The sequence below is a fragment of the Macrosteles quadrilineatus genome, unplaced genomic scaffold, assembly GCF_028750875.1.
Source record: "Macrosteles quadrilineatus isolate MER2022 unplaced genomic scaffold, UCM_ALF_1.0 Scaffold_2__2_contigs__length_208266976, whole genome shotgun sequence".
Classification (NCBI taxonomy): Eukaryota; Metazoa; Arthropoda; class Insecta; order Hemiptera; family Cicadellidae; genus Macrosteles; species Macrosteles quadrilineatus.
Genome location: NW_026542595.1, coordinates 34,597,199 through 34,615,966, shown reverse-complemented (window position 1 = coordinate 34,615,966; position 18,768 = coordinate 34,597,199). Strand labels below are relative to the sequence as shown.

The 18,768-nt window shown below is 33.3% G+C and overlaps 1 protein-coding gene across 1 annotated transcript; it reads left to right on the top strand.

Moving 5' to 3' along the window:
- The first annotated feature begins 12,218 nt into the window (after positions 1–12,218).
- On the top strand, positions 12,219–18,118 carry LOC128984061 (uncharacterized). Its single transcript, XM_054403345.1, has 5 exons — positions 12,219–12,296; positions 13,069–13,326; positions 13,899–13,997; positions 14,286–14,553; positions 18,000–18,118. The coding sequence occupies exons 1-5, from the start codon at positions 12,219–12,221 to the stop codon at positions 18,116–18,118; spliced, it is 822 nt and encodes a 273-aa protein (XP_054259320.1).
- The last annotated feature ends 650 nt before the right edge of the window (positions 18,119–18,768 follow it).

The window sequence follows — 18,768 nt, the reverse complement described above, 5'->3', positions numbered from 1 at the left end:
ATAGCTCACATTCTCGATTAACATATAGGCATATTCTTATGTCAAAAATCATTTCGGGCTCTGCTCCAGTGGCTCTGTAGTTTCCCATGTTAACCTTATGAGTATTCATATTTAAAAGAAATTAAAGAATTGTGTCAGCTGTTTAATCTAAACATTTTTATTCTATAATATTCAATAGCATTAAAAATGTACCAACAGGGTGCAGCAGAATTAATCATTTTACAATTATGACAACAGCTAATTTGAACAAAGCAGCAATAAAAGCTGTGATACACAATGAGAACTGTCAAAGTAGGTTTGTGTACAGTTATGTTTATGTATTTAATTTAATAAATAGTATATATGATATTGTGCGAATGCATTTTATACTTATATGCTAACCCCGTTCGAAAGACGTGTACCCTACTGGTCTTTTATATACTGTAAAATGTAAGTTTTTTATGCAATTACTGCAATTTTAAGAGCTTTCTTCTTAGCATACAGACAAATTCATTGGGGGTTTACAGTTATATTTTGCCCTTAATTCACTGTTGAATTTCGAAATCAATCACTAAAGGTTCAGATAGAATAAAACTCAAGGAATATGCGATTAACTTGCTTAAGACCTTAATTTTTGGAATTTGCCCGCTAAACAACGGAAAATGAATTGCTTAGTCAAGGTAAATCAATTTTGACTCTCAATCCAGTTCATTTCAGTTCAACTAATGATACTACTAGTATAATATAGTATAATATAGTATAATATAGTATAATATAGTATAATATGTGTAAAAACACATTCTACGTACAAAACAAAATTTCCTTCATTATTAATAAGTGGTATCTTAATATACTGTATACACTCCTCATACATAGGGCAGTTTATAACCTCAGCACTATTTGGTAAGTTATGATAGTAATTACAACATAAATCATAGATATGCTTAATAAGTTTCCTACCATCCGTAGTGTGCATGTGCCCTATCTGATGACCGATACACGATTATAGTAGACCTCACAGTTTATCGCTCGTATTAGTATATATATCCTACTTACTAATACATAGACGTCAAACAGATTTATCTTAGCACTATTAGCTAGGATACATTTGTCTGTGGGAACTACAAACGTACATACCAATACTGATGATCAACATTATTGTAATCAATTTTAGTAATTTTATACGTTTAATCAGGCAATCAATAAGATAGAGTAGAGAAATTTTCAGTACAGTATATAATTGTAAAATCATTTAAAAACGTTTATTTTGTTCAATAATTTCAGTGTTTAATGTACACGTTTGTTTTATTCTAACAATATGTAAAAACACATGCGTATGTAGTTTAACGGTTCACATATGACATATGAATGGTATAAAGTTATGTCTAAGCTATGTAAGGCAAGTAATAAAATTAGTCTAAATTATTTCAATAACAGTAATAAGATAATGAGAATAGTACCATCTCTATTTGACTTATTATTAAAGTCTATATAAATAATGTTCTAAAAAAATCTTATAAATATATTAATGTGTAAACTGTATAAATATTATTGACCAACATGTTAAACCAAATTATTCATGCACATCCTATTATTATACACGTTGTGGCATTTATAAACTCGTTAAGATTATAATATAGGGTGATTACCGAGAAACGCATGTTTTTTAAATAACGAGTACTCAGGTTATTCAGAGCAAAAAATGTATTTATGAGTGGAAAAACAGTGTACACAATATGCAATTTCAGAATAAAATTACTTGCAATTTAGCATTTAAAAATTACATCTCTAAGGTGGTGGTTAGAGAACATTGTTAATTTTACAGGTCGCATTCTGCTTGGATTCAGTGTTGAAGGTGTTCCTAAAAATTTGCTACGGATTTTGCTATCATATCTCTAGGAATGGTGTTGATTTCCTGGCAAATAGCTTCTTTAAGTTCCTGTATTGTTTTTGGTTTGTTTATGTAAACTCGACATTTCGAAAATCCCCATAGAAAGAAATCTGGAATTTTAAGACCTGGTGAGCGCTCGGCCTAGTGACACCACCAAAACGTGAGATAACTCTTTTAGGGAATGTTCGGCGAAGGAATTCCATTCTAATGCGAGCCCTATGGACTGTTGCCCCATCTTGTTGGAACCATACGTCATTACGTATCTCAACACGTTGATGGCACAGTTCCGGCAAGAAATATTCTTCCAACATTTCTAGGTACCGTTGTGGATTCACTGTCACTGCTCTGCCGTCGCGGCTAGGACTCTGAACTGTTGCAAGGCGCACTCTTTCAACTGTCTCAGGGGTACTAACTGTCCTTGCCAGTCTAGGAGGTTTCTTCTTAAGCAGAGATCCAATTGAGTTAACATTATGTATCCAACGCAATATCGTGTTACGATCAGGGATAGCACCATGCCGTGCAATGTTAAAATTCACCATTTGCGTAATATCGACGCATGACAAACGTACGATGTTCAAGGTCCCACATCTTGGCAAAAATTGAAACTGCACACTTCCCCCTCCACAGCTAAACAACTTCCGGCCGTAACCGAACGATATTCCTTATGTACTACGAAAGTCAAAAACATGCGTTTCCCAGTAATCACCCTGTATGAGCGACAAAATATTGTCAGGTTTAGAGTTAAGTAAATGAAAATGTACCATTATTGTTTCTTAACAAATCAAAACTTCATAACTGTGGCTTATAATTATTATCGTAGTCAGTTTGTAATTTTTAACTGACTACTGTGAAATGTATCTTATTTGTAAGCGTCTTTAATTTCTAAACGGGCTTTATTTCCTCGAACAAGGTCCTTTTACATAATATTTAATTTAATAGATGTTCCATTATCTAAATATAAAAAAAAATACATTTACGAAGCAAAGTTATTTTTGGAACCTTCGTTGGTGAAAACTTAAGACACTTGACCTAAGCATCTTGGTAAGTTTCAAAGATTCTTCGATATTCGATTAAAATACTTGAGTTATTAGTTTTATAAGTAACACTAAAGTGACGTACACTTAAAAAGATATTACGTGATCAATTAAATTAGGTGTTTAAAGGTAATCAAGCATCATAACTGGAATGGTACTATTAGGTTTTTTTGTTTGTTATTGGATTTCATCTTTGATTTTCCACTTGTAAACTATTTCCCAACTTCTAAGTCTTACGCCAAGTAATTTGTACAATAGCCTATGGGTAAAAATAATAACGTTCAGTACCTCACTAAATTAAAAATTCTAGGTTTTATTGAAAAAAAGTCTAGTAGACATTTTATTTCCAAGCAAATGAGCCATATTTTGTTTTATGTTAAGATTGATATTTAATTTTTCACTAAAAACTATAATAATTATTGATTCTAAGCACCAATTGTACTACATATGTGTTACTATTTAGTATTAATGGAAAGTAGTACTATTTATTATACTATTAACAATTCTAATACTTCAATTTTTATATTGAAGAAATTATAGAAAAATATGTTACCATAGACTTTATGTACGGTGTCCTATACGAAATTGTTAAATGGTAAGCAAACGCGTGGAAAAGTAATTGTTTGGAAGAAAAGAGTACAGTGACAAATCTGTAGTGAAACAAACAAACTTAATTTGACACATCATTTGTAAAGTTGCACGTTACGTACACCTGTGTGTGTAAATGTGTAAATGACTTGTGCAGCACACTAATATGAGTTGTAAAAACTATCAAGTCACTCATTAAAAATTATCTAACTAATATACAAGTGGTTTATAACTAATTTCCCAAAAAAGGTAAGCTATTACAGCGGGTCTCATGGTGAGACCTAGACCCGAAACCGCTTTAATTTTCGGTTTGATTTGTTCAGAGGCTAAAAACACCATATTCTCAGATTCATATATATATTTGTAGGTGTTTGTGTCCATTAGAACTATAACTTGCATGAAAATCTTCCGATTTTGATGACATTGGTATAATCATAAAACCGTTCATTCGAACGGGCTTACGAACCAGCATGGCTGGACCATAGGAACGAGATTTTTCGGAGTAAAAATTCCCTCCAAAACGAAAGATGTAACTTCTCTTTGACCATTCAGATTTCAAAAAACTATAAATTTACAAATCTCATAGTTTGTATGATGACACACCTTTGTAGGTGGCTCATTCATGGAAAGATTTTGATCAAAAATATCAGTTTATTACATACAATACGTTTAACATTTCAATAAAGATCCAATTTATTACCTTCCCTGTAGCAGGAGGCCTAAGTACTCATACAAATTAATTTTATATTTCAATAGGGAATATATATGTAAGTTTTAAGAATATATATTTGTGAAAATCCAACTAAGCAATGCAAATTAGCGTAGTCTGCAGGTTTGCTGAGGTGGAGGTGTTTTTTAGTTGCAATAAAATTGTATATTATAAATACCGTAACCTTATAGACTCGTATTTTCCCGTCTTTGTGTTTGGGACGATTTTGATGAGTCAAGCTAATGTTAAAACAATTTTTATGTTTAAACTTATTTTTAAATATATATTACCGTATAGCTAGTCTAATTAATAAACATTGTATGATTAATTCTGTATACATATATTTGTTTATGTGTGGCCAATTATTTGTTTTTCAATTTTTATTATAAGTGCATTTTTTTATTATCGGTGGGGAAATATTAATATTACAATCACAGATAGCCAGGAAATAATCAAAACTGGGCTTACCATTAAGTTTACTGTTGATTCTAAGTTAACAAAATGAATAATCTAAGTTATGTATTGTATGAAAGCCCTGGTTGAAATCCAGCAAAGACAATATTACAGTCAAGTTTTATTCAAACGAAGATTCTACTGTAAATACTGACACAAGACACCTTAACCCTGCCTGAAAATCTTAACATAATAATTTTGAAAGGTAGTGATTCTTAACATTATTTACCATTGATCTGTTAAACATTGTTTACTATTGTTGTTTAACGTTGTTTTCTTTAATTTATGTATTTGCTTTGATGATTGTTGGTTTTATAATAAATAAAAATCGTTGCATTTTTTCAACTAGACAATAAAGCTAAATACCTCCGCCGCAGCAAACCTGCCGACTAAGCGAATTTCCATTTGTCTTAAATTGATTTTCGATTAAATATATTTTAATAACATTAGGTTTAACCAGTACCTAGGTTTGCTGCTACAAGGAAACTAATAAAGTGTGTTTTTTTTTTAAATATTGATAGATTAGTACAAAATAAATAAATTTGATCAAAATACAAAATATATCCATAAACAAGCAAACTACAACATTTGACAATATTCTCCATAAGAATAACATGGGAATTTTAAATTTACAATTTTTTAAATTTTCTCCGTTACTATTAACCGAACAAAAATACTTTTATAAACAAAATTAATTGTTTTTTTAAGCTCTTTAAAAAGGCCTAAAGAGAAATTGGGAAATTTTGTGTTTTGAGGGTCAAAAGTGAGAAAAACCAATTTTTACCCCATAAAACCCCCCGTAAAGCCCCGTTCCCATGGGTCGATCATGCTGGTTCGCGAACTCATTCAAGTTTATCCCGCTTTACACCTTTAAACCAAATTTCATCAAAATCGGACAAAAATTACTCAAGTTATCGCGTTCACGGACGTATATATAAGTCTATATATATATACATATATAAAAATTTGAACAAATGGTGTTTTTGGTCTCTGGGAACATCAAAATGAAAAAGTAAATCGGTCCCTGGTCTAGGTCTTACCGTGCCACCTACGGTAATAGCTACTTCCCTATAGGGAAATTCGCTAAAAGGTGGTGTGGATCAAACTATCTTATAAATTAAAATTTGTTTCAAAAATAACATAAATTTAAGACCTACATATATTATTTTTAATACAGTACGTAAACTATAAAAGCAGAAAATTTCAATATGATAATCAAATAGTATTTCACAATATTGGTTACCTTTCTAAAATCTAATAAGTATGTTGCAATTGCCTTGAAACATATTTTAGTGATGAATTAGGAATATCTAGTATATATAGTAACTATTCCGTTATTTGTAGGCTTTTACTTAATTTTTAACAGATTTTACCACCTTAAAATGGCTTCTTTCTTTTTTCTTCAAGATTTTACACTATTTATACGACAAATTAATGACTACCAAATATAACAAACTAACCAATATTTTTTTTTTGTAAAATCTAAAAAGTTAGACATGCAAACTAGTGAAGTCATGTAGCTTATGTATTGTTGTAAAAATGCTGTTTACCGCTTGTCAAAAAATAAATAACTAGGTGGCGTTCGCAGATGCATCCACAAAATTGAGCGGAGTCATCAAGGGTTCATATTATATTGTTTTTGTCATACTGCAGTAAAAACAGTCGTCATTGATACCATGCGTTGCGGGTCTAAAGTGGCATTTTTACTCTTTAGGGAATAAAATTTGTTTTTAGCCTCTAGTAAAACTCAGCTGTTGTCAACACAGTTGTAAATTTCTATTCTAAACGATTGAATACGTATCGAAATATGTAACGATTCGTGCTTCATAATCATTTTAACCTACAGACTACAGTCTCTTTCCCATAGCATTTTAACATTACCGATACATTAATCCATTCCCACACTCAACACTGCCCACCTTTACTACTTCCTTCACCACCCTCTACGTCATGTACCTGTTTCCCTCACTTCCCATAGCATTTTAGATACATTAATGTAATTGCCAAAGACAGTTCCCACACTCTGCACTGCTAGCCTTACTAATTCCTTCACCATTTCCTACGTCATAGACCTGTTTCCTTCCCTTCTCATAGCATTTAAGTATTAGATACATTTATCTAACTGCCCAAACGGTTCCCTCACTCTGCACTGCCAGCCTTTACTACTTCCTTCACCACTTCCTACGTCGTGAGGCCTGTTTCCTTCCCTTCTCATAGCATTTTAGGATTGAAGACACATTAATCTAACTGCCACAGACAGGTCTCACAATATGTTCATATTTACTACTTCCTAAGCCACTTCCTACATCGTGGACCTGTTTTCATCACTTTCCATAGCATTTTAGTATTTTAGATACGTTAATCTAATTACCACAAACATTGCCCACACTCCACACTGCTAGCCTTTACTACTTCTTTCACCATTTTCTATGTCGTGGGCATGCTTCCATCCCTTCTCATAGCATTTCAGCATTGCAGATACATTAATCTAACTGGTACAAACAGTTTCCAGTTCCCAAACTCCACACTGCTTACCTTACTACTTCCTTTACCTCTTCTTACGTCGCAGACCTGTTTCCCTCTCTTCCCATAGAATTTTAAGATTGTAGATACCAAGATACCTTAATCTAATCGTCATAAACAGTTCCCACACTCCGAAAAACTCGCCTTTACTACTTCCTTCATCTCTTCCTACGTCACGGACCTGTTTACCTCCCTTCCCATAGCATTATTAAATTGCAAATACCTTAATCTATTAATCATAAACAGATCCCACACTCCGGACAACTCGCCTTTACTTCCTTCACCACTTCCTACGTCACGGACATGTTTCCCTCCCTTTCCATAGCATTTTAGGATTGGAGATACCTTAATCTATTGGTCATAAACAGATACCACAATCCGAACAGCTCACCTTGACTACTTCCTTCACCACTCCGTACATCGCGGACCTGTATTCCTCCCGTCCCATAGCATTTTAGGATTGTAGATACCTTAATCTAATAGTCATAAGCAGTTTCTACACTCCGGACAGCTCACCTTGACTATTTCCTTCACCACTTCCTACGTCGCGGGCCTGTTTTCCTCCCTTCCCATAGCAATTTAGGAGTGCAAATACCTTAATCTAATGGTCATAAACAGATCCCATACCCCGAACAGCTCGCCTTGGCTATTTCCTTCACCACTTCCTACGTCGTGGACCTGTTCTCCTCCCTTCCCATAGCATTTTAGGATTGCAGATACCATAATCTAATTGGCATGAACAGTTCCCACACTCCGGACAGCTCGCCTTTACTACTTCCTTCACCACTTCCTACGTCACTGACCCGTCTTTCTCCCTTCCAATAGAATTTTAGGAATGCAGATACCTACCAAATATAATCGTTTATAAAGTTTCCACACTCCAGACTGCTCACCTTTACTATACTTCCTTCACCACATACTACGTCACGGACCTCAAGCTAGTGTCGTCATTTGATTATATTTATGATTCATACCACCGTTTATGTTCTAATATCTGTGGAATAATGCTATCAGCTATTTATTTATCTACTGCATTCAAAAGTCAACAGCTGATCATATGTCATTGTTTATGTGTCAAATACTGCTTCCATAAGGATTACATTGAAACTTTGAGACCCAGTGGGGCGGATTCCTGAGAGACTTTTTTAACGCCATATAGATGTTGGCACTCACCGATATGGTCTTTATCGCCATGCAAAATTTGAAAACGATTGATTCAGCCGTCTAGGAGGAGTTTGCGTATTACGAAATGCATAAAAATCGACGTATAAGAGCTTCGCTCGCTTCGCTCGCTCCGCTCAAAAAATAAATAAACAAATCATAATAAATCAAAGAATTCATAAACAGGTTGGTAACATTACTTTGCTGTAGTCACCATCACAGTTATTATACATCATCAGAGATCAGCTGATCAACCATATTTGCTGGAATCTGATGACACATTAATTGAAACAGTTCGGCTCATTCTACTACGCTTAGTTGATATTGTAAATAAATACTGTGATATGCAGTATTTTCTGACTGTTTTAAGCAAGTAGTTATTTTATATAGGGAAAGTAATGTAGTGTGTTTATTAAAATATTTACAGTAACATGATAGTAAAAACAGCTGCATTTTTATTAACCATACAATAAGGTATTTACGAGTTAGAACTATTTTAAGTTAAATGAGCGTACCAAGTTTACTTAGTAAGACGCGCAGTCGTTTGATACACATTTTAACCATTGTAAAATATATAATAATTCTAAATAAATAAAACCTCACAATACTAACTTATAAATGATGACAATTAAATGAAACTGAATCATACATACAAATGTGGCTGAGCCTATGCAAATCTCGGCAGTATTCGCCACATGCTGCAAACATTAATCTGCAATCTATGTTACTGGACTGTAGCAAGCTTTTACATAAAAGAGCTGTTTTAATTAAAACTCATTGTTAAATCGATGTATGTTTAACTTATTGTTTTGGAAGTGATAGCTTATTTAAAATGTCTCAGACCATGTTAGTATCGATTTCCACCTGAGATTAGATTTATTTAAATTATTATGTTTGACTTAGCTAATGCAATGTATTGTCAACTTAGCTCAATAAAATAATTTGATTTGATTTGACTATAGATTTCGCTATGTAGTAATTTATAAGCTTGGAGACAGACTGTGTATATATTTTACATCATTGAATATAAAACCGGGAAATACTTCCATGTGGCATGGCTCTTGATATCGTATATCGAAAATACATTTTAATTAAACACTTTTTGGAGCTTCCATGGTTGTTTACGGACAATAATTAGTGAGTCAATAAAAAACAATATGAAGGTAAGCTGCAAACAAGATGATTTGTTGACTAGGTGCGACAGACAAGGAATAAATAGTATAATTCGATGCATTCCTGATCCACATCTATTTCACATATCTAGATTTTCGGTTTATACTGAAGTGTGTAAATGTTCTGAAAAAAAACTACAGTATTGTCGTTATGTGAAAATAATAAGTGTGAAGTATTTTACTTAGTGTTATAGTGGTTTTGATTAGAGTCAAATTCTTATGGTTTACAATTCCTCAACATTTTCAGAAACAAATATTTTTATACCAAAACTTTTGGAAACACAAGCCATGAAATTAAATATCATTAGGCTATCCGGTATTTCAGCTATACGGTAAGCTTCTTTGTTTTTTTTTACATATTTCATATAAATTATCATACCAACTTATACATGGTGTTCAAAAAAGGTGGGAACATAATTTACGTAGTGATTCGTTCGGTCAAAATAAAGAGAAAATCAAGAATAATAATAGTTTTTTTCTCTTCAAAATCACTTCGTAACCAGATATCCACTATTTTGTATTTTTTACATAAACATTAATATCATAGATTTTTTTCAACTGATCTTTATGAAACTTAGTGTGTATGTTAAGGTAGAAGAGCCCCATGGTGGAAAAAAGTAATCTTGATTAAACTTTAAACATCAAGATGGCGGCCATTTTAATTGTTCAAACTTATATACTACAAAAAACTTTAGATTAAAAAAAAAAAATGGCAGGTTTTATGAAAAAAATTTGAAGGACACTTTTATTTGGCATTTTTGATTCCCCAACCAAACGCAACCAAGTTTGAAAAGATCGAATGAAAAATAGCTGAAATATTAAGATTTTAAGTTGTATGTTCCCAATTGTTTTGAACACTCTGTATACTAGATAACCAACTGTATTGTTGAACTTCATAAAACGATCACCATTCTGTAAAACGCAACTTTGAATATTTATACATAAAATAATTTTTATTATACTTGTAGAAAAGTATATTGTACTTAGACTACAGTATCCAATAGATACCCCAGGTTCTAGCCCCTTTTGTTAGGATGGTGCATGTTAACAAAAGTATATAATTCGTTAATCTCCAGGAACATATCCACACAATCATAAATGTACAGTGAATATCTGCCTTATTTTATAAAAGGTTTAAAATTCATCACAAGGTTTTTTGGGTATAAGTAAAGGGAAGGAACCACCCACAGAGTGGTAATGGAAATATACGGCTCCGTTAATTCCACGATAAATTCTACGTATTTTTATTTTTTAGTTTCGAAGTAAATTGCATACTTGGTTAATATGATGTTCAACCAGCTTATAGGAGCCTGGTGATATCGCTCTGAATTAATAACCAGGAACTAGGTAGGAACTCTAAAATCGTGCTATTTTATACATTTCATATCGTAGATTAATAGTTCTATAAAAAACCCCGCCGCAGCAAACCTGCAGACTAAGCAAATTTCCATTTGCCTGATTGGATTTACACTAAAATGTCTCCTTAAAAATATCACATTTATTCCATATTTTAATAGAGTTAGTACTTAGGTTTCTGCAACAGGGAGGGTAAAAGTGTTTTATTTTTATTTATTTTAATAGTTTAGTATGAAATGAATGCATTTTAAAAATTTGATCAAAATATGTTCATAAACAAGAAAAGTACAACATTTGACTTATTCTTCATAAGAATAACATGGGAATTTTAAATTTACAATTTTTTGAATTTTCCCCGTAACCATTAGGCACATAACAACGATTCAATATACTAAATTATTTGTTTTTTAAGCTCTACAAAACGGTTCCTAAAGAAATTGCCATATTTTATGTTTTTTTGTTTTTTTTTGTCAAAATGGGAAAAAGCAATTTTTACCCCAAAAAAACCCCCGTAAGCCCCCGTTCGCATAGTCCGATCATGCTGGTTCGCGAACTCGTTCGAATAAATGTAGGTTTTAACAATATTCTTTATAAGAATAACATTGGAATTTTAAATTTTCAATTTTTTTGAATTTTCTTCGTTACCAATAACCGTGTGAAAATCCTTTGAAATAGGTACTAAATTATTTGTTTTTTAAGCTTTTTAAAAAGGTCTAGAGAGAAATTGGCAAATATTGTGTTTTGAGGGTCAAAATTTAGAAAAACCCATTATTACCCCATAAAAACCCCCATAAAACCCCGTTCTCATGGTCCGATCATGCCGGTTCGCGAACCTATTCAAGTTTATCCCGCCTTACACCTTGAAACAAAATTTATCAAAATCGGACAAAAATTACTCGAGTAATCACGTTCACGGACACATATATAGCAATTTATATGTATAAAACAATTTTAACCAATTTTAATTGTAAATGAAAAAGTAAATCGGTCCCGGGCCTAGGTCTTAACATGCCACCTACGGTAATAGCTACTACCCTATAGGGAAATTCGCTAATATAAAGTTATATGAAAATAAAGCTAACTAGAGGACCCATGCTGCTCTGCAGCTTTAAAATAAATATAATATCCGAGAAATAATTTAATTTATGATTTTTGATTGAGTAATACAGTAGGGGTGGCCCGGATCGGGCAGGGGTAGTTTTCTAGGGGTGGTAGATACAGTAAATTAATTTCTAGCTGTTAGGGGTAGTATCTTAGGTTGTTGGGGGGTATGTAGGGGATGAAAACCATGTGACGTGACCTCATTTGGTACCTTTTAAATTAATTATTAAACTATTTTTGTTTATTTAGTTATGGATAAAAAGTGTGACCGGGGATCGACCTCGGACCTAGTAGATGAAGGTCCGAAGCCTTATCAATTGGGCTACGACGTCAGTTACAGGTCCAGTGTTTATAGCGGTAAATAATAATCCCAGCGTATAAAGTCTCAACACAACGTTAGTGTGTATCAAGCGATTAGCGAAGGTCAATCGCTGATAACGTTATTACCATCAATATTGATAGCGTTATCTTTGATAATGTAGTTATCGTTGATAATGATATTGTTGTGCATTCCATCACAGTGTAGCACTTGTAAATGATTGAGGTAAGTCGTATTTAACTTTAGTCTCTAACTAAATACTAGTTTGATTGTATATTATTGATGCTGTACCTTAACGGTAAACCCTATAACTTATGTGAATATCATCTGATGTTCTTATTAGGGTAGATAAAAAATGAATTTAAATTCTGTATTGTGTGTAAAAAACTATATTCATCAGCATCACATGAAACATCTGTCGATGACTACCTGATGAGTTCAAGAATAACACGAGGTTACATGGACTATACACCTTCTTATGGTGGGTATATTTTGAAATAGAGAATCTGATAGTTTAAGGAGTTCTTGTACACATTTACATTTTAAGTTTATTTGTTTCAGAAAAAAGAGTGTATTTAATGAAAGGGATTTGACAACCCTACCTTCAACTTCAAGGCCTGTTGTGGGTTTCCCGGAAGAAGCATTTACAAACGAGCTCTCTCTGGAACCCCAAGAATTCTTAAGGATGTTATCACCAGAGAATGTAGGTAACATTACCCAAACAATTTAATATTATTTTAATAACACTTGAGCTATTACTAATACTTGTTTTGTTTTCACAGCCATCTCTTACCATAACTTCTATTACTAGACCTGTAGCAATAGTACCTCCAGCTACAACTACACTTCATACAATACCTTTGAATACATCTCCTTCAACTACAGCTTCAGCTACAAGACCTTCAACAGATGGAGTTTGGCTAACGGTGAATAGATCATCAAGTAGCGGGCTGGATACTCTAGCCGATGTTGCAATGCGGCGGGCAATGACTACAGAATTATCTGGACCAACACAGCCATCCAGACGTGTACAACCTGTGGTAAGTATATGAGTGTTTTAACATTACAAGACATATAAGAGTAATACTAGTGTTTTCCAGGGACACAAAAAAGTACAAATACAAAACAAATATTTTAACAAACTCAGAATCAAATCCTTTATGCATCAGCATAGATATCCTAATACACCATACTTTTTATTTGTCTTTGTTAGTGTGGTTTTCAATAAATAATTACTTCGGAGGTTTATTAGTTTTTTCACTCGGTTATTTCATATTAAACATTCCTTCAACAATAACCTTTAAATTGGAAGAGAAGACTTCCTCTGGTTTTATACAGTATATTGCAAAATTGACTGGCAAATCCAAATGTAACATTGCTTAATAATAAATCACGATCAACTGTATTGAAGTAAATGGCTTCTATTGCTATTATTATGAAAGACATTTTACGTTGTATCTAATTTTAAGAGTTCCACTATTTTTCCCACCATCATAGGACCTTTAATTTAAGCCCTCTCCCCGTCACCCACAATTTTGATGCAAAATCAGCTTACATAACTAATATATATATATATATATATGTTTCTATTTTTACTTATTTATGTTTTCAGAGTCTTGCATGTACTGAGACTGTACCTGAGGAGCATGAATGTCGTAGTTGTCGTCGTGGAGCTCGGATTGAAACTTTTCGCAGGAGATTAATCCATAGAGTAAGCATCCTTTCAAGTGAAATTGAGTGTAACTATAAATGAGTTAATTATTTAAACTACACTATTTTGACAAACTTCCTACGCAAAGATTTAGTCCAAAACAGCTGTTTGCTACCAGCTTAATCAATTGGGGGGGTTTCATTACGTGCTACTGTAATAAATTTTACCAGACACCAATCAGCTGATTAGTAGTTTTTAATCCTTTAGCTAGTGGTTTTATACAGATTTGGTAATATACTATTTTATATGAATAGGTAAAAACATTAATCCTTGTGTAATATCTTTCAGTCTATGAACAATCCAGCATTTACTCTACCTGCAGCTGGTAGAATTTCTACACTTACAACCGAACTCCTAACTATTGCTGAATTGGCTGGAAATACACTTGAGGGATACTCCTATGCTTGCGGGCTGCAACCTACAGTAATATCTGCTCTATGGGAGGACCTCCGCAGCACTTTGGAGGGAGTGCTGAGGCAAGCTACTAGTCAGATGGATAACTTAATAACGGAAAGAATCCCGCGGCCATCGGTATCACCAATCGACTCAGCGGCATGTCAGATATGTTTGGAACACGCACCTACTAGCGCTTTACAACCCTGTGGTCAAACACTATGTCCCGATTGCGCGTACAGGTTGTACAGGTTGTAGGGAGTTTAAAAACAATAGGTTAAATATATATATGTCTCGGAATAAACCTAGTGTTTTTTATTTAACCTCAAAAACCCTAATTATATTCGCACAAGATTTACCAATAAGGTACTACATCAATTGTTAAAAACACATATTGTTTAAACACCTGTGTTATAATACACGTTCAAAGTAGTATTAATTTTAATAAATAGTTACTTGTAAGTACTTACTCATAATGTAAACTGTAGCACAAGCACTAGCAGAACAACACCCAGAGTCACACCAGAAACACAACAGCATAATCTCAAAATTACATAACATCTATAAAACATTCATCATTTGGTGGCCATTACAAAAGCAGTTTTTATACCAACGGTAAAGCCATCTTTTTAAACAATGGTGATTATAATTATAAACTGAAAAAAGACAGTAGCTTTTTGGATTTTACAAACAGATTTACATAGCATTGGAGCTGCAACCTAGTGGATAGTTTTGTACACACCATACAGAATTTAAATTCATTTTTTATCATTCATTTTTTTGTATAACTTCAATTTGAGACCTCAATCATGAAAATCGGTTGGGTAGAAGAGCCAAACGAACTCGGAAAAGAGAAACCAAATTTAACTCCCATAAGAAATACATGTGGAGCAAATTTCATTTACGTATACACCGAGTGGGATTATAGATAAATATATGCCGATGCTTGATGGCAAATCTGTGCGTACATACCTTCAATTCGAGACATCAATCATGAAGATCGGTCGGGTAGAAGAGCCAAACGAACTCGGCAAAGAAAACCCAAATTTAACTCCCATAATACATAGGCCTACATGAGGAGCAAATTTCGTTTCCGTATATGCCGAGTGGGGTTATAGATAAATATATGCCGATGCTTGATGGCAAATCTGTGCGTACATACCTTCAATTCGAGACACCAATCATGAAGATCGGTCGGGTAGAAGAGCCAAACGAACTCGGCAAAGAAAACCCAAATTTAACTCCCATAATACATAGGCCTACATGAGGAGCAAATTTCGTTTCCGTATATGCCGAGTGGGGTTATAGATAAATATATGCCGATGCTTGATGGCAAATCTGTGCGTACATACCTTCAATTCGAGACACCAATCATGAAGATCGGTCGGGTAGAAGAGCCAAACGAACTCGGCAAAGAAAACCCAAATTTAACTCCCATAATACATAGGCCTACATGAGGAGCAAATTTCGTTTCCGTATACACCGAGTGGGATTATAGATAAATATATGCCGATGCTTGATGGCAAATCTGTGCGTACATACCTTCAATTCGAGACATCAATCATGAAGATCGGTCGGGTAGAAGAGCCAAACGAACTCGGCAAATAAAAATAAAATTTAACTCCCATAATACATAGGCCTACATGAGGAGCAAATTTCGTTTCCGAATATGCCGAGTGGGGTTATAGATAAATAAATGCCGATGCTTTATGGCTAATCTGTGCGTGCATACCTTCAATTTGAGACCTCAATAATGAAAATCGGTCGAGTAGAAGAGCTAAACAAACTCGGCAAAGAGAAACCAAATTTAACTCCCATAATAAATGCATGGGAAGCAAATTTAGTTTACGTATAAACCGAGTGATACTTTAAATAATTATATGCCAATGCTTGATGGCAATGCCAATGCTTCAATTTGAGACCTCAATCATGAAAATCGGTCGGGTAGAAGAGCCAAACAAACACGGAAAAGAAAACCCAAATTTTTTTAATATATAAGATTATATTATTTTTAACAACTTGATTAGAACAACTGCTACAGAGAGATTCCTCATGATGTTCTTAATAGTACTAACTTTATGACTACGTAACAAGAACTGTAATACCATTGAATTTTTTTTATTTAAGTAAATTATATTACTACTATTTTGCTGCTCATCTCTATTTATCTTTGTTTAGCTAAACCATTTTTGTCAATTAACATAATTCTTCATTGTTTAACTTCACTACCAATCATATTAATTATATCTGAAAGACGACTTTTTACGGACCATTTAACTTGATAACGCCAAGATATTCAAGAGCCTGTTATTCGGTTTAATGTAACCCCATATTATTACAAGACTCATTTGAACTCTTTATAACCTCTTTATAGACCGAAAACTTTCGAAATTTACAAATACTATCCTATGCCATGAAAATCATACAATGCTGTATTTTACTATGTAGGTAGTAAAAGTAATTACACATAGTTGGACGAAGTACGTAAGGTATATTTCTACGTAACAAGGCAAAAACAAAAGAGGGACCTAAACCATTAAAACCAACTCTAGTATTTAAAATACCCCCACCGCAGCAAACCTGCAGACTAAGCGAATTTCCATTTGCCTCATTGGATTTACACTAAAATGTCTCCTTAAAAATATCACATTTATTCCCTATTTAAATAACATTAGGCACGACTGGACTACTTAAGTTGTTGGGCCACATGACCTAGTGGCTTGTAGCTACGTGATATTGCTATGCCTCGATAGCCGGAGCCCGTCATTAACTGTATGTTCACTTGTCGTGAAATAAAACAAATAAATAATCCATGGTAAGGAAAGTACTCTCAGTTCTTTTATCTTAGAACTCCCTTTACAAAAAGCTATGCTATAATTTGACACAATATAGTCTTTATTTCACAAGGCAAAATAACCGCAAACTCTGTTGCATTAAGGCTAAGTAAAAGTATCATACCCAAACAGTTCTGTTGTGAACCACAAATTGAACCAGTTTAATAAAAGGATTTCAATCAGTTAAGTGAACCAATCAGAACTTATGTCTCGTGAGTTTGACGCTTGAAAGATGGAGATCCTATTGTAGTAGTTAGTTGAGTTACACAAGATTACAAGACATGCACAAGTTTTCTGTATAACACAAATACCAGGGTTTAAAGTACATTAAATTATAAATTTCAAATGTGTACACAGTCTTTGCTTATTTACATGTATAAACATACATTAAACTATTTTACTATTTTTACCAAGGCTATTATGTATTTTGTTAATAATGCTATACTGCTTTTGCAATGTATGTATTACTTTAACGTTTTTGTGCCCTGAGCCTTGACCCCGGTATAAAAATCCATTTAGGTACTTGATGCCATTCATTATGGACATTTAATTTTATCAACAGGTTAGAATATTGTATTTTTATGATATAATGTATTTGTATGTATAAAACATTACAGTATAAAATTTAGTCGTAGTTTACCTTTATTTATCCTTATAATTGGATGACATATTTTAAACGTAGACACGGGAAGATACTATAACACAATACAGAGTACTATAGCTTGTAATATTCTTATGTACGTGAGTAACAACACTAGATGTTTATTCGTATCAGTTTGTCGTCAGCAAACGCTGAGTGCTGACGCACATACAGACATCAACACGCTGATGGCAGTGACGAGGTTATCAGCGTTCAGCACTAACTCATCGGTCAACAACATTTCTCTTCCATAAAAAAAATGCTTGCAGTGTATTTGCCACTAATCTATTACTATCGTTGAAGGATCATATGGTTCCTCCATAAAAGTAAATTTAAGTCTTTGTTTTCAACATTAAGTGTACAGAGAGTGTTAAAAAAAGTTGAAGGAAAATATGGTTTAAATAGTAAAACGGTTAACAGTAAGATTAACAGCCGGTAACTTTAATATAAAACAAACCAAGGGACAAGATTTCAAACGGTACCTAAAAAAAAAATAAAAAAACAATATGTCAATGATCCTTGAGATTTATTTGTCACTAGAACGATGTATGAATAATTTTGTATGACTTGATGTATACAATACTACGTCTGCATTAAATTTTCAACTTTTATAATGAATGTCAAGCAAGTGACTTTAACACCTTTTATTATGACCGTATTAATTGAGCGTTCTGTTGGAAGCAACCAGGATTGTAAATATTTCAATTATCTAAAGTTATTTGCATCATAGTAACGGAACTTGCTGAGACAACCACATACTAAAAATATCGCTATCCAAGTCTACTTTATTTTAATAAAAGAAAAATCAAGTACCCGTTGATTATAGAAACTTTGCCAGCATCTTCCCCGACATAGGGTATTTAAAGAGGTCTCAGTAGCAGTGCTGTGCTGCTATGTTGCTGTT

Bases quoted from the DNA above. Each gene is read 5' to 3' on its own strand.
- LOC128984061 (XM_054403345.1), top strand. From the start codon at position 12,219: ATGGATAAAAAGTGTGACCGGGGATCGACCTCGGACCTAGTAGATGAA. The intron at 13,327-13,898 runs GTAAGTATATGA...TTATGTTTTCAG, and splicing joins CCAGACGTGTACAACCTGTG to AGTCTTGCATGTACTGAGAC. The intron at 14,554-17,999 runs GTCAGATATGTT...TATTCGTATCAG, and splicing joins ACCAATCGACTCAGCGGCAT to TTTGTCGTCAGCAAACGCTG.